The sequence below is a fragment of the Emys orbicularis genome, chromosome 1 (genome assembly GCF_028017835.1).
Source record: "Emys orbicularis isolate rEmyOrb1 chromosome 1, rEmyOrb1.hap1, whole genome shotgun sequence".
Lineage (NCBI taxonomy): Eukaryota > Metazoa > Chordata > Testudines > Emydidae > Emys > Emys orbicularis.
The window spans coordinates 42,259,101-42,281,414 of NC_088683.1; the positions used below are offsets into that span (position 1 = coordinate 42,259,101).

General features: G+C 41.1%; 1 protein-coding gene across 1 annotated transcript in view; it reads right to left on the bottom strand.

Moving 5' to 3' along the window:
• Positions 1 to 21,096, bottom strand: part of PLXNB2 (plexin B2) — a 114,463-nt gene extending 93,367 nt beyond the window's left edge. The window contains exons 1-5 of the mRNA XM_065400954.1: positions 21,080 to 21,096; positions 9,572 to 10,691; positions 7,615 to 7,797; positions 6,247 to 6,369; positions 1,226 to 1,326 (exon numbers count right to left, since the gene is read on the bottom strand). Of these exons, the coding sequence (XP_065257026.1) occupies positions 1,226 to 1,326; positions 6,247 to 6,369; positions 7,615 to 7,797; positions 9,572 to 10,691; positions 21,080 to 21,096 (1,544 nt within the window). The remainder of the gene's footprint in view (positions 1 to 1,225; positions 1,327 to 6,246; positions 6,370 to 7,614; positions 7,798 to 9,571; positions 10,692 to 21,079) is intronic.
• Positions 21,097 to 22,314: the final 1,218 nt, after the last annotated feature.

Here is a 22,314-nt window from a genome sequence, read left to right on the forward strand (position 1 = left end):
GGGAGGAGCTGGCACCAGTAACTGCATCTGTCTGGAGACTGACTGCTCCCATGGCACTGATGGAGCTGGAGGAGTTGCAGGATCCGTAATCGGTACCAATGGATCCGGCGATCGGGGTGATCGTTTTTCGGTCTTGTGAGTCTTGGAACGCTTGGTTCCTCTGTGGCTGGAACTCTTGGATAGTGCCAAGTCCTTCTTAGACTTGGAGGACGATATACTGCCATGCTTATGTGCATGCTTCCTTGGTTCACAGCTAGGCCTGGCACGGGGTCCTTAGCACTGGTACCGGTGGAGCCCAATGGAGGGTCCACAGTAGGGGGAGGGCTCTTCACCTGTTCAGGCCGATGTACTGGGGGGTTCCATGGCCAGGATCCCATGCCGGTTCTAAGGCAAACTCCATGATGTGTTTCCTGAGATGGAGAGCCCAGTTTTCTTGAGTATGGGCAGAGAAATAGAGGCAGATACTGCATCTGGATGTAATGTGGGATTCCCCCAAGCAGTACAAACAGTGTTGGTGCTCATCACAGATGGAAAAGTAGCAGGGAGCACAGATTTTGAACCCATAAATAATCTTCTTCGGCATAATCTAGTACCTAAGCCTGGGTACTGGATGGGGTGGGGTGGGAGGGAAGTTTGGCTGAAAACCCTGCCAAATCGGCATCCCAAGTCCTAAATCTACTATGAAGAAGGAAAAATCTAACAAAAAATACAGAACAAAATAATAAATCTAAACTATAAACAGTACTAAGAGTCTTCTTATAAAGTTTTGGAAAGTACATCACAAGGAGATAGAGTAGAAGCTCTGACTGGGACCGTGCGGCGATGAGAAGGAACTGGAGATGCCGGCCACCCACTGTGTCCTTTATTGCCTCGGGCAAAACCATGAAGCAGCGCAGGCGCATAACCCTCAGTGGAATACAATAGGGACTATCACTCAAAGAAGAATACATATTTCTAATTAATAATTTAGTCACCTACATAGATGGCAGTCAAGTGTCAGTTCCTATGCTCCTGGGATTACCTGTGAGCTCAGCATACAATGCCTTGCACTATAAAGCAATTCATAATAAAACTGTGTTTGACTGATTTATATTTTATGGGATTAGCAGTTCTCTTCCTTGCTGCCTTATTTGCTTGCCTGCTACACCCAGCCATATAAGGACTTTCTCTATGAACAGTGTCAACCTACCCCACACACCACCTGCAAAATATCAACAATACTTACTTCCCCTCTATTACACACCAGCCGCAGTAAGGATCCTGTGCTTGAGTACACAGCGCACAGTTTGAGTAACTAGCACATTCCTGGACAGGAAGACGAAACACCTGGAGAATGAAGATGAAAAAAATCCAAACACAATATGAACAAAGAAAATAAGGATCAATTTAGCTCAACTTCATTTCTGAAGAAAGTATACCACTTGGTTTCACCATGGCCACACAGAGACGTATCAAATCACTTCCCTAATCCTTGACTTGTTGACTCTGTGACTGGAGTCCAATTTCACATTTTTTTTCTGCTCTATTGCATTGCAAGTCTCATCTAATTTTCTGTCCAATATAATGTGATATTTTGGATAGTCAACATGTAATCTGGCTTTTGCTGGAAATGAACCCTTCCATCATTTTTCCCAGATTAGGCAGGTGCCTTCTGGAAATCCCCATTACAATGACAACAGCAGGGCAGAAACATTAGACGCTGCACAAATGGCTTTCCACTTCTGCAAAGAATAGCTGCTGTAGGATGGGCATTTCCACGTCTAACTTTGAACTGATTGGCAAACACAACCATTCCAGTTCCCTTTATGACTAGAATGCCCTTACATTTTAGTTGGTGCTATCACCCAGTGCTTGGAAATGCATCCAGAAGTGTTATTTCTATCCGGCAGCAGTTCAGCATGTTCAAAAGCAAGAATATTTTGGAATGTCCAGAGGTATCTCAGTTCTCTATTCATATCCCTTGTTGCCATACAACAAATTCAAGTGGAAAAATTGAAATAAGCAATGTAAAACTATCAAACGAAGCACTAGGGGAGAAAATAGCAGCCATGCTACTCATACCCCCAGCAACCACACTGCCTCTGCTTTTGATTTCCTGTAGTGATGGGTGTAAATAACCTTGTTTTCCTTTGGTTTATGACAAAGTGAGCCAAGGCACAGTCAGTCTTTTTTTTTTTTTTTAAATTATGCTGTTGAAATTGCACAAAAGCTCTTGAAGGAAATGGGACATTCTTCTTTCTGCTGACCATTAAGATTTACTTCTGAAGACTACAAAAACTTTGGCAATCATAACTCAGTCTTTTTTTTTTTTTTAAGCAACTGGCAGGTAGCTAAAAAATTACTCTGAAAATCCAAAACATGGTTCTTACTTTGCACATTAGCAATTAAAAAAAAAGCTTCTGTATCTCATAGACTCATAGACTCATAGACTCTAAGGTCAGAAGGGACCATTATGGTCATCTAGTCTGACCTCCCGCATGATGCAGGCCACAAAAGCTGACCCACCCGCTTTCCCTTAACTCAGCTGTTGAAGTCTCCAGATCGTGATTTAAAGACTTCAAGTCGCAGAGAATCCTCCAGCTTGGGACCCCTGCCCCATGCTGCGGAGGAAGGCAAAAAACCTCCAGGGCCTCTGCCAATCTACCGTGGAGGAAAATTCCTTCCCGACCCCAAATATGGCGATCAGTAGAACCCCGAGCATACAGGCAAGATTCTCCAGCCGGACCCTCATTTTACCAGCGATGGCACGTTATTGCCTAATTGACTAAAATCACGTTATCCCATCAAACCATTCCCTCCATAAACTTATCTAGCCTAATCTTAAAGCCAGAGAGGTCTTTCGCCCCCACTGTTTCCCTCGGAAGGCTGTTCCAAAATTTCACCCCTCTGATGGTTAGAAACCTTCGTCTAATTTCAATGACAGTTCCCATCTATTGAGATGTGTCCTTGTCCCCATTTTTCCTTTTTCATACTGTTTTTTCATTTAGATTTTTACTTAAATGGAGTTCAGATCCTGGAACACCCTCTCGCTAATTGGTACTATGGTCATGAATAACATAATATTAAAAGGGATGACGCTCTCGCTCTCCCTTATGACAAAGTATTTGTTTCATAATCCTGGCAGGCAGGAACAAGCCCTAAGAGATATTATATTGTCTCTACAAGTTTGATGTAAACTTAATGGATTAAAAAAAAAAAAGCTGCTCCGTTTAGACTGTGAGATTCAGTTTTAAAAGGCAAACAAGCTCATTTTACAGATTTTCTGACACTTATAATCAAAGAGATTGGTAAAAGCTAAACAGGAAACAAGCCAAGAATAATGGCATGCAACTGCCACAGGTTGCTGTTTTATTCCCAATATGGGAGTTAGCTACCATGCCAAATTTGGGAGCCTACCACTTCTGTACACTTTGAATAAACCAAAATAGGTATGGCAGGGGTGATGCAGTCTTTTCCAATTTCCCAGTGAAGCTGCAGGGGACTTCTCCTGATCTCTGCATGAGCTCTGGGAATCAGGTGGGAGGGGGCTAGACTTTAAAAAAACATTTGCTCCAAACCACCCACTGCTTATTTACACAACAGAAGAAAACACTGAACAGATGAGAGGAGAAGTGAATCAGGAAAGCAGGAAACTCTTTCACTCTCTAACTTTACTCTCTATTTGCTTCTTTACCATCTTTCCACCAGTTCTAATGTTTTAAATTAGATACACCAAAATATCTTCCAGCACAACACTACCTAGTATGTGTGCCTTCACTCTGCTATAATGTCCCTGCTGTGGTAACCACATAAGACCCAGCACTTGTTCTCTGAGTGACAAGGTTCACTGCATCTGACAGTTATCGTTTAGCACTGAGTACCTGTATCAGCACAGATAGAGTCCTTAAGTTGTTTACTTTAGTTTAAATTGGTCTTACATTTGCAACTCTGCACTAGATTCTCTGACATATCAATATCTGATCCCATATCCACATGGTACACTAGGAATAGAAGTACAATTTTCAACATTTGTTTCCCCTCCCTTCAATTATGCTGTTTTATTTCTTTGCGCTCTTAAGACTTTTAGTCTCCGTCAAGTTATGTAGTTACTAAAAGTAAGTGAGGGGGTTTGACTGTTCATTGCGATTAATGGAATTACATTGCTTCCATCTTCCATATTTATACAGCACCTACTGTTAAATAACAATAGTATCGAAGCAGAATACATATTTTATGGAAGAAAACTAAGGTTAGGTCTATCCTGCAACAAGCAGTGTGCAATTTGCAGCTTGTGTAGATGTACCCACACTAGCTGTAATCTAGCTAGTTTATTAAAAATAGCAGTGAGGACATGGCAATGTGGGCTGTACAAGCCTGCCTGGCTCCTTGGCTATGTTATCGCCTTGCTACACTACACTGAAGCTGGTACCACTGCATCCTCACTATTTTTAGTGAGATAGTTAGAAAAAAAGCTAAAACAAACTCCAAATTAGAGCGCCCATTGGAGTTTAGACTGACAGATTCACAGCATTCAGAATTTGTAGTCTACACTACAATGCAATCTTCTGATTTGTTGAAATTGAAATGCCCTGTGGAGACAGTGTAATAGAGTTTTTGACAGAGTTTCTCCAGAAACCAGGCAGGGACCTGACAGAACCTAGTCTACCATGCAGCTTTTGAAATCTGGTTGTTTTCCTGCCTCCTTGCCTGCCTGGCTACTCCGCAGCCCTCCTGGATGGCTACTAGCGACGCCAGGGATTTCCGGTTTCATGATTCTGGGCGGCCTGCGAGGTGGCCTGCCCCAGAGCCTGGGCACCTTTCCCTTTCACAAAGAAGTTTGAAATTTTGCGGGTTTGTTTTGAATCAGAATGGAACCAGATTTTGAAATATTGCAATCTTCTGAAAAACAACTACTTTTGTAGTATCTAGTCTATACAATACGTACTTTATCATTCATTGAACTGATTCATTTGCCCCTATGGCATCTCATGTTAAAGCCATTATTCTCAAGATAAGATTTCCACAGACACTCCCTTACCCCTCCCCACTACCGTAGTCCTTTTGTCACCCACCCAAAGTGTCCATCCTTCCCCATAGCTGTGGTGGCACTACACTTCACCTCAGCCTTCTGCCCATCATTAGTACATCTGGAACATTCCTCACCCACCACTCTACCAGTGAGTCTGTTGATGTTAGTGACTGGCAAAAGTGGCTTCCCCTGCCTGTACAGGTGAACCAACATCTGTTGCTCCCAGGCTGGCTGCTCCAGCAACCACCAAGAGAAGTGGGGGGAAAGGGGAAGCAGGTAGGATGATTTAGTTGGTGTTGGCCCTGCTTTGAGTAGGGGATTGGACTAGATGACCTGCTGAGGTCTCTTCCAACCCTAATGTTCTATGATTCTAGTAGCCAGGTGCTGTGAAGGAGCTGCCAGAGATTTGGCATCCCTTCCTGCCCCCTACTGGTTCTCCCTTCTCTCTGATGGAGCGCTACCCTGCCAGACAAGAGGGGGAGAATCCCTTAACTTGGAACTGACTGTTCCCTCTATAATAGAGGCAGCTCCTCTACTGCTGACTGGATTCCTTGTACCCCAAGCAGTACAGGGACTCCTGGAACATTTGGGGTATTGCCACCTTCAACTGTTCTAAAAACATGCATCTGGCCTCTGAAAGTAATTAAAAAAATAATCATCTGGGTGTTTTTTAATTTACTGTTTTGTTTTTCAGCCCTTAGGGTGCCCTTGCTTCACGTTTTCAAGCTTTTCTCTGTACCTTGAGGACCAGAAACCTTTTTTTTTTTTAAATGAAAACTAATATTCTTGCATTCTCTTTTGACTCCAGCAGTTGGGACTTTGAGACCAAATAGCCCGAGACTCACCATTAAAATCATGAGAACTGTCAACACCAGGCATTTGATTTACACCCACTGTCCTTGGTTTTACAGTCACCCACCTTCCACTTGCCCAGCTGCTCCTCCCTGCTGGCATGAATGCAGAGTAAAGAGGAGCTGAAGCAGGCAAAAGAAGGAGCAGACAGTAGCCACCTTCTCTCTGCTCTGCCTTATGCCCTGAAACACATTTTTCATTTGTTGGCTACTAACTGTGCCCTCGTTAGCTGTAAAGGCACGTATATAGACATAAATGGAGAGGTAGCCAAAATCATACCAAATGTGAAGGCTCATGAGAATAATTGTGAATTATAAGAATCTTTTCAAATATAGTCGCACACCTCAAGTTTTATAGACACCTTCCCCAAAAGTAAGATACTGTACCTTGGTTGTGGTCATCACGTACAGGTTCTCTTGGGTAGCATCAAGGACAAGGTCATTCTTTACAGGTTTGTCTATTTCAATGGGAACAGAGCTATATTCATTTGCAGGAGTCATCAGGAACACCTATTTAATGAAAGACAGGTGCTTAATGCTGCTACTTTATTATTTTGATTTACTTTTAATGAAAATCCTGTGTTTACTTGAGTCTCTCAAATGTGTGTTTGGGGAAAACATTCTAATTTAACGAAATCTACTTCAAAAACAGTAAACAGATCATGAGGCATGAAAAGAAACCTCCCTCCATTCTATGTATTTCACACTTGTATTGATTTTTTAACCAACTTATATTATTTAGACCAGTCAACTTAATAGAGTCTCTACTTTATGCCTTCGCACCTGAAACACGTTCATGTTGGTTATTTACTCTTATATTATCCAATGGAGTTTGCTCCGAATTTCAAACTATATGATATATGTGGTTATCATTAACATTCAAGCAAAATAATTTTGCAGGGCTTCCTAAGTTAAGATGATCCATAACACTATATGTAGAAATGAAGGCTCACCCCTCACCCCAAACCCAACAACCTACAGTCACAATTTACAAGAGCCTTGTCTATAGCCCTCATATTGCCTTTCAGATTTCTACAGTCACTGGAGGGGCAGATCATTATAGGATGAGAATGGAGAATTACAGTCATAAGAACTGTTCTTAAAGTAACTGGCCTTGAATGGAGATAAGACTAAAGATCTTTGCTGTGCTCACCATACAAAGTGCTAATTAAATATATATGGTAGGCACACTATTTATTGCCCTTACTAATGCCTTATGAATGAATGCAGTCTGAAATAGCCAAAACCTGATGACCTTTCTGTGCATTCTGCAAAAGCCATGCATTTGGCAGGACTTTGGGGGAAAGCTGAAGGTGTATCTATGCGGAGTGGTAGGAAGAATTAAAAGGGATAGTTTCCTGCTTTGATTTGATTTGATTGGCAGGACTAGTTCATTCATTGTTTGTACAAGTTTTTGTGTGTGTGATGTAGGGTGGTTATAATTTGTAATTGTATGTTTAATTGTTAGAGCGCCTAGTGCTGTTTGGGTTTTCTAACAGTTATTTTTTCTTCTTTTTTCCACTACTTTAAATGTCATATGTGTGATACTAAATAAAACAGCACATTGCAGGAGCTGGAGAAGTAATTCAGAAATAGCCTGTGTACTCTTTAAAATTAAGAATGGGAAGTGCAGAAAGAATCTACACCTGAAACTCTGCTTTACCTTTTAAAAAGCTAATTGTCTTTAAACATGCTACTGCCACAACTTGAAACATTTTAAACGTGTTCTAGTCCTTTAAAAGTCGGAAACATTACCTTAAGAATTCTACCAAGCGAAGTTCCTAAAAATGCCACCGTATGCCCATTTTCCACTGTCACAGTAACTGCTGTTAGATTCATCCCCTCTTTCTGTAACAGCGGCTTCCCAACAATGTTTTTTGTGCTTCCCAAAGGGTATGGTAAGTGTTCAGAACCACAAAGGAAACTTTTGCTTGCACCCTAAGAATGAATGGAGATATAGAATGATGTTAAACATTCAGATCAGTAACTCCTAACTCAGAGCACAATGCAACACTATCATCACAATATTACCCTATACAAGGATGATTAGTTGAGAATTGTCGCTGTTTCTGTATCTTATTTGAAGGACATGGAGTGACAGGAAGAAAAGCAGAAGCATAGCTCTTCTCCTCAGGACAACAGCAAAGCAGATTGATAATTACAACTGGTCCAATACATCCCACTTTGTAGGAGCTGTTTCAGATTGAAAAAACCCCAAACCAAACCTTTGTTCCTATTTCCTTAAGAAGATATAAAAAGATATTAAAAAAACTAACCAGTTTGTACAATAAAATAAATAGGCTTTAGGTATTTTTTGAACCAAAAATACCCGCCATTTAAAAATGTGACTGATCTGTTCACACTATAAAATGGTATATTTAAACCAGATTTTGGTTTGTCAACTTAGTGCTGTTGGCAGAAGAGGTACAGTATAGGCAGATGCTGTGCAAGCTTCCCCACATCATCCTGCCAATGCACTTTAACCCTGACCTGGAGAGACTACCTCTAGAAGAAGGATGTTTTTTTCTCTATGACTGTTCACACATTAGCCTTCCTACTTAATCTGGTATCACAAGGTTGTCAAATAGTCACCTTTTAATCTTTAATCCACTCCTTCCCCTCTTTAAGTGATGCCAAGTCCTGATCACCATGCAGAATTCCTAAATTTCATTCTCATTCTCACAAATTCAGACACCACAATAATCAATACCTCACTCAGTAGATCTTTTTGGCTTCCTAAGCAAACAAAGCTGGGAGTGTCACAGAGGCATCACCCTAAACCGCAAGAGCAGGGGGAAAGGAGGATGGGAATATTTTGGCTAGCTAGATTGAAGTCTCTCCAGACAGTGAAGCAGTGTTATTGACAGGCTCTGAAAGTAAAGGGTGACCACCATTTTATGGAAATATTTGGGGCCAAAACATGGTGGTCATGGCCTGGGCAGAAAAAAATATGCAGACCTCCTTACACTCAAAAATTAGAGTCCAGTTGAAAAACAACATTAAAAATGCTAGAACACCCAAAAAAAACAGTCTCAAGGTTTTTAAATAGCATTTGAAAATTCATAGATTCATGGATTTTAAGGCTAGATGGGGGGAGAGGGATAGCTCAGTGGTTTGAGCACTGGCCTGCTAAACCCAGGATTGTGAGTTCAATCCTTGAGGGGGCCACTTAGGGATCTAGGGCAAAATCAGTACTTGGTCCTGCTAGTGAAGGCAGGGGGCTGGACTCAGATGACCTTTCAGGGTCCCTTCCAGTTCTATGAGATAGGTATATCTCCATATATTTATATTCACTATGATCATCTATAGCCTGATCTTGTGCATTACACCAGCTATGGAATTTCACCCAATAGTTTCTACATCGGAAGGAATACTTCCGTACTGCATAAAATAACTTTGTTGAGCGCAATAGCTTGTGACTGAATTAGAATGGACCTTTCAGGAAAACATCCAACATCAGTTTAAAGGCTCCAAGTGATAATGGCTTTACCACTTCTCTTTGGTGAGCTGTTCCAATGTCTAATTAATCTCTTTAAAAATTGCATCTCATTTCCAATTTGATTTTAATCAAACTTCAACTTCCAGTCCCATGATCTGATTATGCCTTTGCCCGATATATCAAACAGCTACCAGATGCTTTATTAGATTTCCTAGATTTTATTTCCCATCACAGTAAGTCTTAGACAGAGCCTACAGTTGAGGTTCACATTACCTCTGGATGTGATCCACACGGCTCTGATCCTTCTGCTAAAAAGGGTTTATAAAACTCTTTTTTTTTATCAGGTTTAGTGTAGCATTCCTCCCGACATTCTTCCATCTTTTCATTGAGGTGTCTCAAGGAAAACATACACATGGCTGATTTGAGAGAGCCATTGTCTTTGTTGAATTTGCTGAAGAGCGCAAGAAGCACTTTGTCACCTGATGGGACACTACTATTCTCCTGTCCCGGTTGGGCTATGCTCTCAGCCAACTTTTCTCCTGGGGTAGTGACATAGGCAGAATGACAGTGGTCATAAGTGCCATCATCATCTGGACAGCCTAAGTCCATTTCAAAGTAAGAATAGTAGTGGGGATCATTTTTGCACAGACGTGCAATTAGTGTTCGATTTTTAAGGGGCTGTTTCTCCTGCTGATTAAAGATAAAATAAACATATTGATCATATTCAAAGACTGCCACAAACTGCTGCGTGTTTGAGGAGTGATATACTGACTTAATAGCTGTAGAGTCTGTATAGGTTTCAAAAATGTCTTTCCCATCCTCACTGTAAAGCTGCCTAGTGCTAATTATTATCCCATTATCATTTGGTCCATTCCCTTTTCCAACAAAGAGCAGTCGTTTTTTATTCAGGGAGGTGATTAGTCCCACAGTTGATACAGTCTCATCGTTGCTTGCCACAAAGGACTTTTCCCCACCGCTATCAACATAATAGGTTATATTTTTAATGTTCTCCAGCTCCCTGATAGCACAGATTCCCTTAAAAAGGCTCCCACACACAACAATTTCTCTTTCTAGTTTATCCAGCAAAAGTAACTTGTTGAAATTGTCAGTCAATTTTGCTTCACTGCACTGATTTTCAATGGGAGGAGTGCACTTTTTGTGATCCTCTTCTGGACCCGTTTTTACAGACATCTGTTTCTTCAGGTCTTTTGTAAGTTGATGCAGGTAATTTACTGCTCCTAAATAGACAGTCCCGGTATCATTATTCACTGTAAGGTGGTTTAACTCTGTGGGACTTTCAAAATGCAGTTTCTTAACCTTGAATCCACAGCTGACACAAAAACAGCTCAAAATGCTCAATGTCCAGATCCATAAAGCCATTTCTATGTAATACCTAAAAGGGAAAGAGAGAAAATGTAAGACGTAGGGAAAATAAAGTTTAACCTAACTTTAGTAACCTTAGCTTTAAAAATATTGATTTATAACCAAATAACCTCTGAGAATTACTGGGGTTTTCTGAAGTGTCAAATGAGGTCAATTGTCTTGTGGGAAAATATGAAGGTGAGTTTGATTATGGTCACAGAAATGACTGGTAATCCAAAGGCCATCAATGAAGTCAGGATGTGTGATAGGGTGGGAGGAAGGAGAAGTGACGATGCTTTGGAAGGTTTTATGTTCTGTAAGTCCTTTTACTGGGCTTGTGAACATAAGCCAAGAGCTTCAGATAGATGCTGTTTGGTGTGGGGTTTAATTTAGATCAAAATCTAAACAAATACAAAACTTAAGAATTCAGTGTTATTAAACAGCAGAATTATGGGAGCTTTCTGAAAGTTTAAGTGCCTGCCAGCTAAAAATCATATGGCAATTTCTCTGAAAGTATAAAAAAGGATCAATCTTTTTACATATCCAGTAACTCTAAATGCAGTATAACACAAAGGATTTAATTTTTTCCATTACATATTAGCAATGATCTTTCTAGCTAAAATGTTCACACTGAAAGCTACTGGATTTTATTGATTCCGTGAGGCCCTTCCAGACATTTGTTAGTTGAGGAGCTGGTGAGTTGGAGAAGGAAAGGAAAGAGAACTGGAATACCTGCATTAATCCAAAGAGCAACAATCGCGGTCATGCCAGGAAATCCTTCTAATGGATTAAAAGTTATAGCAATCATGCTAAATTGCTTGGGAAAAAACTAATCCATTAGCTTCATTAATTTTCAGTAAAGTAGATTGGTGTTTCAGCATATAGGAATTAGACAGTATCCTGTTAAGTAGTTTGTGAGCCCTCTAGTGGTGCGCACTGTGTTCTAGGTTCTAGAAATCATCCAGACTACCGGTATCTAAATAGTTAGGCTTTGCTTGTTTGTAAACAGTAAACAGTTATTTGGGACCCAATTCTGCCTGTGTGATATCTTCATATTATTACCGTTGTCAAAGAGCAACAAGTATGTATCTCTTTTCAGAACTAGACTTTCAAGAGCTAGTTTTATTCATTCCTAACTGCATGAAAAGCAAATGCTCTGTAGATACGTCCAGCTTATCTTCCAATAACTTTGAGAACTAGGTATTTGTTACAGCAACTCCTAGGGTGCAGCGCTTCTGGAAGCCAAAAGCCAAGCCACCTTTCTTAAGATGGCCTGCTGGGGGAGGGAATGTCTGAGGGTTGTGTGTGGGTTTTTTTTTTTTTTTTTTAAACCCTCTTACTCTGTCTCTTCCTTTCCCCAGTCCACCTGCTTGCAACCCTGCTCTTGCAACCCATTCCTGCCTTAACAGTGACTTGGGAACCAGCTGTTTGTATGCACACTGGAACCTAGCCATCAGCCTATCTGCCTGCTCAATGAATTCAAGCACACTACAGCTACAATGGAGCCTGAGGTGTTTCAGGGACAGCCTATATTCCATTGCTTATCACAGCACACAAATTCAGCAGGAAAGCAGAATGACAGATCACACTTAGGCAGTGTTGAAGCTCAGCACAGAGGCAGGAAGGGGGTGGGGATCTCTACAGCAGGTAGGGAGGGGCTGGGAAGTATTATGGGACCCACAGAAGGTTAATCAGGGAGAATCGCTCTGGGTGACTTTGGCGCCAATCTACATACAAGATGCCACCAAAATAAAAAAAACTGGTTTTAATTCACACTTCTGTTTATTAAAGTGCCAGTCTGTATGTGACTTTTATTTTGATTTGCCTTAATGGCTTTAAAAAGGGTGAAAAAAGGAATTTAAGGCATTCTTAATCCAAAACAAGAGAGACTGCCCACACAGAGTCTTGTACCAACACAAAAAGCATGAATTAAAAACTGATGTAGGTAGTTGGTGACAGTTTGCACAGACAAGTCCCTAGTGCTTATGTGTCAGTCGTCGTCCCCATCCCCCCGCAATTTAGCAGGAAGAGCAGAAAGCCAAACACAAGGAGGGTATGTAAATCTGGAAGGGATGTATGGGGGACACTGGCAGAGCAAATGGGAGTGTGAGGGCAGTATTGTGAAGCTCAAGCACTCAGAAATCAAGAATCAGGCCCCAGAAAGTCATGAGTGTCTTTAAAAAAATACCTGGATTCTTATATTTGCCTGCTTGTTTGCGAGCCCTTAGTGCTTACATTTTCAATCTTTTCTTCACAATCATGAGGGCAAGACACTAAAAATGAAATCTGACATTTCTCACATAAATTAATTATGTCTCCAGAATATTTAAGGAAAACCACAAAATATCATAATATTAACAAAAAAATAAGAGTTGGCAACTTTATGTGGGTTGCGTGGGTGAAGAGAAAAAGGGCATGCTGAAACCATGAAGTGGACTCTAACTTCAAATCTTGCTTGTTGGCCAATAACAAATCATTACCCCTATACTCATTAAGGGACTGATCCAAAACCCTTTGTCTTCACTGAACTTTCGATCAGGACTTTCACGTTTTAATGGAAGCTGCTGTACTTGTAGGAGTGTCAGCTGGTGTGCAGAATAAGCCTTAACTTTTAAATTTTCCTGTGATTACTGATATGTGTCATAGTCTTAACACTCAACTTTGTTTCTTTAAATAAAATATCAAATTTTAATAGTATATAGTTTGTCTTAACTATGTAAATTTCTTTTAGAATTCTCTTGAAACTTCTATTTCAGAAGCTAATTGCATTTGAACTTTTAAATAGACCAGCTGATTGATTGAAATTATATTAATGCCCTGTGAGAGCTAAGCTACTGTGTGCTTTTACCTATGACACTCAGGCTGGCTTCCCAAACGTGGAACATTTTGCAGACTTGCAAAAGTTAAGTTCTGATGGTGGGGAAGGAAAGCATGCATGCCCGGACATGTAGGTATAAGGGTAGGGGGGAGGGTGACGGGGGGGGGGGGGGGGAGATCACATGCAGACAGAAATCTGGCAAACAAATATGAACCAGTAACTCTTCCTTTGAAAGTTAATTGTGTGACTGTCTAGTGCCTGCCTGATGGGGAAAGGACTTGGAAAACTATAAGGGATCTCAAGACAAATTTGAAAGACCTGGGGCTGTGAAAGGAAATGGGTCACCAGAAAAGAGAAATAATTTAAAACAAAAAGTAATCTAACAGGGGAATGCCTTGTGGGAGGGTACAAGCCACATGAAGTGCTAAAGCCAAGTAAGGAACTGAAAAAAAGAACCATATCCCTGTGCCAAAACAGAAGTTAAAGTTGGCAGCAATAGCAAACTCCATGGTGGGAGGTGAAAGGGAATTGCCTGAATCATCATTTGCACTGAAGAGCAGAACCTAAAAGTCAACATCCAATCTGCAGAAACTTTTCAAGCTGGGACGGAAGAACTCTCCCTGAGACAGTAAACTGTTTACTGTGCCCAAGACTCACATTGGCAGAATTAATGGACACAAATCTGACATCAGGAATCATAATACTCAAAAACCAGTGGGAGAACACTTTCACCTGTCTGGCCATTCTATGAAAGACCTGCGGGTGGCTATCTTAAAACAGAAAAACTTCAAAAACAGACTCCAACGAGAGACTGCTGAGCTGGAATTGATATGCAAACTAGACACAATCAACACAGGATTAAATAAAGACTGGGAATGGCTGAGCCATTACAAACATTGAATCTATCTCCCCTTGTAAGTATTTTCACACTTGCTTCTTATCAAACTGTCTGTACTGAGCCATCTTGATTATCACTTCAAAAGTTTTTTTTCTCTTACTTAATTGGCCTCTCAGAGTTGGTAAGACAACTCCCACCTGTTCATGCTCTCTGTATGTGTGTATATATATATCTCCTCAATATATGTTTCACTCTATATGCATCCGAAGAAGTGAGCTGTAGCCCACGAAAGCTTATGCTCTAATAAATTTGTTAGTCTCTAAGGTGCCACAAGTACTCCTGTTCTTTTTGCGGATACAGACTAACACGGCTGCTACGCTGAAAATTGGCATTTTGAATAATCCACTAATTCTAATCTATCTTTATAGTCTCTGTATTTTCATGGTTCTAGGCATAGACAAGGATGTAGTGGGAAGGATTGCTTTGCTTAAGTAGAATGATTCTGTCTTTTTTAGACCTAGTTTAGTTCAAAATAATAAAAAAGACAGAACGAAAGAGACTAACTCCAATCCTATTTTCCAAAGGTCCCATCATGGGCCAAATCAAGTAGTAAACTGTAAATGAAACAGCAGAAGAGGCAGTGTCAGCTTGCCTCTTGATAACAGGGTGATCTCATATACCAGAACAACCAGGAAAGGTCCCAGAATTCCTGATGAATGCAGACTTCGATGCATGCCATAAAGTGTAATGAAACCCGGTGCTCCTCTACAGCGCTATTACCCTCTCTCCAGGCCTCAGAGCAGCTGTGTGCTATCTTATTTGGAGAAGACTCCTTTCCCCTCACCTCCCCACCATTCCCCAGGAATTTAGTGTTCCAATCCAAACAAGCCATCTCCCCTCCCACATTTTAGTGATGGAACAGCACAAGCATAGCATGTCATCCACTTTAAAATATGGTCACCTTGTTTGTGCCATCTTCTTATCTGCAATGAGCTAGAGAAGCAGGCTTACTCTGCTATAAATTATAGCTAAAATAATAATCATATCTAATTCTATATCTAGCATGTAAGGACAAATCTTAGGACACAGTGAATGCAGATTAACTCAGACTCATTTGTTTATTCCTGTCCCACTGGAAAGGCAATGTATATAAAATGATACTGCCCCTCAAGCTTAGCAACAGGAGCCAAGACGTGACTTTACTTACTGGATTTTCCTTAAGGAAAACGGCAGCAATTTCTTATGCCAGTTTAGGGTAAATTCTGCCCTCAGTTAACACCCATGTAAATCCATTTATGTCAATGGATTTGCAGAGGTACAACTTAGAGGAGAACTTATCCCTTTAAGAGCTGGATATTTATTGAATTGAAATGTAGGTATTAGAAAGGGAATTATTTAGAAATAGCCATCACTGCTCTGCTCTCTCTATATGGTGCTCGTTAGGGGCTGTCACCCTAACGATACAGGCACCACACTTCCAAGCAGGGGGCTATGCCTCATCAAGAGGAAGTATGGCCTCAATATAGCTCTCTGGACTGGGATTTAGGAGCTTGGGTTCAATTCCCAGGTCTGTCACAGACATCCTGAGTGACAACTTTCCCTCTCTGTGTAACCGGGGGGGAGGGGGATATTTGCTGTCTCCCACCCTTTGTCTGTCTTGTCTATTTAGATTGTAAGCTCTTCGGGGCAGGGAATGTCTCTTACTGTGTATGTATGTACAGCACCTAGCACAACAGGGCTCCAATCTCAGTTGGAGCATATATATGTTTGGATATAAATATCAATAACAGGATAACGATAGTTATAATCTGTATTAGGAGGAATCACTATGCTTGAGAAAATTAAGTCTTATTAGAAATCATTAAAGTTTTTCCAAAGCAGTTCCGCTAAATTCTATAAATTAAAAGTTTCCAGTTAAATTAACCAAAATAACGTGCACATGCCATAAAGTTGGGTTTTTTGGCATTCATTTTTTTTTTCAAAGCAGTAGGGCTAGATTATATCAGACATCCATGCAGCATAACATTCCATTTTATATTCACTGGCTTCATTTTTTCCCCCCTTCTAAGAAAACAGTAAACAAAAATTAAATGCCATGGAAAAGATCCAAAAGTAAGTCCCAGTGCACTTCTAAAAGTTTAGTTCTGATCAGGCACGTTAACTGAAGACTTACATTAACAAAAAGTGAACAAAATAAAATCAGATGTGCTGTAATCATCTCACATGAACTCAAGTAGAATCCTTCTAGCTTTTATTCTCTTTTATTATTTGTGTTATGGCAGCATCTACGGGACTCAACTGACTTGGACTGCCTATTGTCCACCATTGACAATTTTTAAATCAAGATTGGATGTTCTTCTCAAAGACATGCTCCCGGAATTATTTTGGGGGAAGTTCTATGGCATGTGTTATACAAGAAGTAAGGCTAGATGATCACAGTGGTTGCTTCTGGCCTTGGACTCTAAGAATTGCGCTAGGTCACTGTATAACATAGCAAGAGATCAAACTCTTCATGGCAGGGAACTATGTGCTAAACAAACAAGACAGAAAAGGGAAAGGGAATATTATCATGCCCATTTTACAGACAGGGAATGGAGGCAGAGAAATTAAGGTCCAGTTCAGCAAGATATTAAGCACCATATTCAAGACATCTTTCAAGAATATTCAAGACATTCAAGCACCATCATGAATAATTTTAAATACAGCCCCCTGGGATTATTCACATGCTGAAAATTAGACGTGTTTAAGTTCCTTGTTGAATCAGGGCCTACTTGTTTTGCCCAAAGACATGCAGTAAGTGCGGCTTATTTAGCGCCTGATCCTGTGAGGTGGGTGATGAACACCCAGAACTCTTACTGAGTTCAGGGAGCACAGAACTACACAGAATGGGGGCCAAATGGAGGCTAAATACTCTTGTCTAATTTGTCAGTCAGAATTAACTGAATTGCAAAACCGCTTTCTTTTCTAAACCATCTCCTCCCCCACCCCCACCCCCCCAACACACACACACCATGCAGGAGCTACTTTATTCAATTAAAATTCACTTTAAATCCATTTCTTTTATAAGGGGGGAAATCTGATATGGCAGCAATAAATTATAGAATAAAAACCATTCACGAAGCACTTTACATACATTGTTAAAAGCCCCAAACTTTTTTTAAAAAGGGGGAGGCGGGGGAGGGGTGGTCAATATTCAACCCCACCAGCTGCCAGCAATGCTTGGAGAGAAAAGGCGGTGTTGTAATATTAGCAAGTAAATTGTTTAAAAGACAAGGTAACTGGATCATATACACCTTGTTGCCATTTACAAAGCAACACATGAGATCCCAGAAGTCAGGTGTAGGGGAGGGCAAGTACAGTACTTGGGAAGCCACATTGTTACTAGGTTTCAGAGTAGCAGCCGTGTTAGTCTGTATCCGCAAAAAGAACAGGAGTACTTGTGGCACCTTAGAGACTAACAAATTTATTAGAGCATAAGCTTTCGTGGGCTACAGCCCACTTCTTCGGATCCGAAGAAGTGGGCTGTAGCCCACGAAAGCTTATGCTCTAATAAATTTGTTAGTCTCTAAGGTGCCACAAGTACTCCTGTTCTTTTTATTGTTACTAGGATAAAGCTGTTTTTAAAAATGGCAAGGCTAATCACCACCCCTCTCTTTCTCTCTCATTGGATCAATTTTAATGATCTGAGTACATAATTACACCTCTACCTTGATATAACGCTGTCCTCAGGAGCCAAAAGATCTTACCGCGTTATAGGTGAAACCACGTTATATTGAACTTGCTTTGATCCACCGGAGTGCGCAGCCCCACCCCCCCGGAGCACTGCTTTACCGCATTATATCCTAATTCGTGTTATATCAGGTCACGTTATATCGAGGTAGAGGTGTATATGCTTTTATTAAGAAAGACCAAAAACCTGAAAGTATCAGTCAAGTCCTCAACAGACAGAACATTAGAACTTCCATAATCCACACTCAGACACCGATTTTCAAATTGCCTTAATGCTTCTCTTGTAATTATCCCGAAGAACAAGTCTAGCAGCATTTATATAGATTGGTGCCTATAGGGTGTCTTGCAACTTTTCCTCTGACCTTACCCAATCAATTTCTGAAAGTATCTGCATGAGTCTTGAGCCCCTCACCCATTCTAAAATGGTGTCTCAAAAACACTACACCTTCAATTTTAAGAGATGGAATAATCCCAGCCACTTACCTTCAGGGTTATTTGTGGAATGTTTTGCTAACCCATGTAACCATGCTGAACTAAACTGTGGTAATGAAGTCTGACACACAAAATTTACTTGGAGGTTTTCTTTCAAGAGGACGTTTGCAAACCTGGGCTGATGTGGTTTTGGGGTAAGCCATACAAAAGATTATGGTTTCCTGTCCTGAAACCAAACCTCAAATGTTCACTGAATTTAATTTTGAGTTTGGGGGGCTTTCTGAATCAAACTGTGTGGGGAAGGTCTGGAGGCATGAATTCATGAAAATTAGATTTTTGGGGGGGAGGAAAGACATCCCACAAATTCCTGCAAGAATGATGTTACCAAGTTTCTCTTGTTCTATCTTTTGAGGAACAGCATTCATTTTAGTCCCAAAGTTACTTAGGTTCCACACAAAATTTGGCATTCTTGCACTTTTAATTGTTGAAAATTATTTACAATCAGAAATGAACAAGCATGAAGCTGAAGTTATCATCAGATCATTAAGATTAAATGAATGAGTCGCACACCAAGTTTACTACATGAATAATTTCTGTGGTACCCATGTTTTGGCATTTGTACAAAGCAATCCAGAAAGCTTCTATGGATTTCTGGAGGGGAGCGGGAGGGGAAGGAGGCAGCTACCTAACCTACAAGGCTCAAACTGTGTATAGATTTCCCACAAGTTCAGAAGAAGGGTGATTTGGACACTGAAGCTAGTCACGCTTTCTTAGAAAACTAAACAATCATGTTTCTGGATTTTCACAAAACATTTTTCACCATAATTTCCAAGAAAAAACAAAACAAAAACATAAAAACAACAGGGAATTTCATCCAGTTTCCCATAGCTATGGCAATTACTCTAAGCCGTACTCTCATACACAAAGGCACCAGTAAAATACAAGACCGTGTTAATTACCAGTCACAAGCGAATCCCCTTCTTAAAAAGTGTTTGGCTATCTGAACATAAAGAGATTAAAGTTTTCTTAAGACTTTGTCATCCGGGCATTAACAACAGCAGTGTGAGGGGGCTGGGGCACATGACTTATGAGGAAAGGCTGAGAAGAGTGAGGGGGGATTTGATAGCAGCCTTCAACTACCTGAAGGGGGGTTCCAAAGAGGATGGATCTCAGCTGTTCTCCGTGGTGGCAGATGACAGAACAAGGAGCAATGGTCTCAAGTTGCAATGCAGGAGGTCTAGGTTGGCTATTAGGAAACACTATTTCACTAGGAGGGTGGTGAAGCACTGGAATGGGTTACCTAGGGAGGTGGTGGAATCTCCATCCTTAGAGGTTTTTAAGGCCTGGCTTGACAAAGCCCTGGCTGGGATGATTTAGTTGGTGTTAGTCCTGCTTTGAACAGGGGGTTGGACTAGATGTCTCTTCCAACCCTAATCTTCAATGATTCTATGACACACTTGCATTTGAGACTCCACAGACTGCAGCTGATGGGGCAGAAGCAGCCAAACCAGGGACTGCTACACTGGTGGGAGAAAGGGAGGGAGGCAAAACAGGGCTCAGCTGGGGCCACCATTCCCTCCAGCAACCCCATGGACCCAGAGTGGTGCTGGGGATAACTCCTCACCCCCTCTCGGAGCACTATGACCCACATAGCATTCAGGGAAACCAGCCACAGACTGCAGCTGGTAGGGGCAGAAGCAGCCAAAGCAAGGACCTTCGGACATTCAGAGAACTTTCTACAGTTCTGTCTGGACTTTCTCTGCCCTGTACTGATTGGCTGTTTGCACCGAGCCCTCTCGCTCAGTCTCCTCACCTCAGTTTCACTCCACACCTTCCCCTCCCCACTCGTCATTTAGTTTATCCCCACCTCAGAAATAACCCCTCCCAACCAAAATGGAACAAATATGCTGTCTGCTGCCATCACATTGTTCACTCTGCTTGTGTGTGTTGTATATCCTTTCCCCAGACTGTGTCAGTCTCATCTATTTAGATTGCAAGCTCTTTGAGGCAGGGACTACATCATATCCTGGCTGGCCCTGAGGCATTACTGTAATAAACATGATTGTAAAGCCCAACTGAAGTCAACAAGAGTTATGTGTGAGCTAAAAGGTCTGAGTGGAGCAGTTTGCAGGATCAGAGTCCACATGAATAATTATATCATTACCTCAAAGCTAATGAATGTATTTTTACATTAGACTGGCCCAAATCAAAATCCTGCATCCAAACACACCTAAGCTCCAGAGTATTTACAATTCTGATCCAGATCCAAATTCTGACTTGGGCTAATAAAGGGGCAGAGGGAACGCTTATTTTTATAGCAATCAACTAATTAGACACAGGAAACATACCCATGGTTAAGTATTTTGCACTCTGATTAAAGAATTTCCAGTGGCCTGATGTCTTTGCAACTGTGATGCTGGAAGACCAGATGCCAGCACATGCCAAAGACCCAGGACCTCACTGAACACTGACAAATACATAACTGGAAACAAACCTGGCTCATCAGTGGTTTAGTAAATAGATATTACTGTTATAACAATGTGTTTAGATTTTTGCCTTTATGAAATGCTTGTAGGATGCTGCATGTATTAATCCTACTTACCGTATATACTCGTTCATTAGCCCATTCGTTTATAAGTCGACCCCCCAAGATGGTTAGGTAAAAGTAGCAAAAACTGTATGACCCTTTCATAAGCTGACCCTATATTTCAGGGGTGGGCAAACTTTGGCTCCTGGCCCATTAGGTAAGCCTCTAGCGGGCCTGGACGTTCTGTTTACCTGGAGCGTTCACAGGCACGGAGCCCCTCAGCTCCCACTGGCTGGGAACGGTGAACCGCGGCCACAGGGAGCTGAGGGGCTCCATGCCTGCAGATGCTTCAGGTAAACAAAATGACAATGTATTAGATATTCAATTCAATGATTCCATAGAGTTGAAAATCATCAAATTTTGGTGTAGACCCGTTTATAAGCCGACCCCCGCTCTTTGATGCGTCACTTTTTTACCAAAAATATTCGGCTTATGAACGAGTATATACGGAATATCCGTATTCCATGGTATAAAGTTATATTGAGTGTTTGCATTATAATCCTCTGTAATTGTGTAACTCAGTAGTTCTCAACCTTTCCAGACCACTGTACCCCTTTCAGGAGTCTGATTTGTCTTGCGTTCCCCAAGTGTCACCTCACTTTAAATACAAGATCAGACACAAAAAACACAAATATGTCACAGCACACTATTACTGAAAAATTGCTTACTTTCTCATTTTTACTGTATAGTTCTAAAATAAATTGATTGGAATATAAATATTGTATTTACATTTCAGTGTACAGTATATAGAGCAGTATAAATGTCACTGTCTGTATGAAATTTTAGTTTGTACTGACTTCTGTAGTGCTTTTTATGTACCTGTTGTAAAACTAGGCAAATATCTTGATGAGTTGATGTACCCCCTGGAAGACCTCTGTGTGCTCCCAGAGACCCCTGGTTAAAAACCACTGGTGTAACCCACCACCCAGGAAAAGAACCACTAATTGAGGCAAAGTACTCATCCTGCACACAAGGTGGCCCATGGAAGGCAAATGAGGCATTGTGTAGCATCAAAGGACGGAGACCTTCTTGACTGCATTCCTCATCTCTCCAAAAAGGGGAGGCCTGTGCATGAACTCATCCCATCAGCTTGGATTCTGGGATGAAGGGGATAAAATCCCTGACATGGAGAAACAGATTCTTAAACTGTCTGGACTCTGAGGAGCAAAGATTCCTAACAATAAGCAAGAGATTCCCATGCTACTTGGCATGAGTCAGCCCTAAAGGACAGATAAAGCTACTTATTAAAG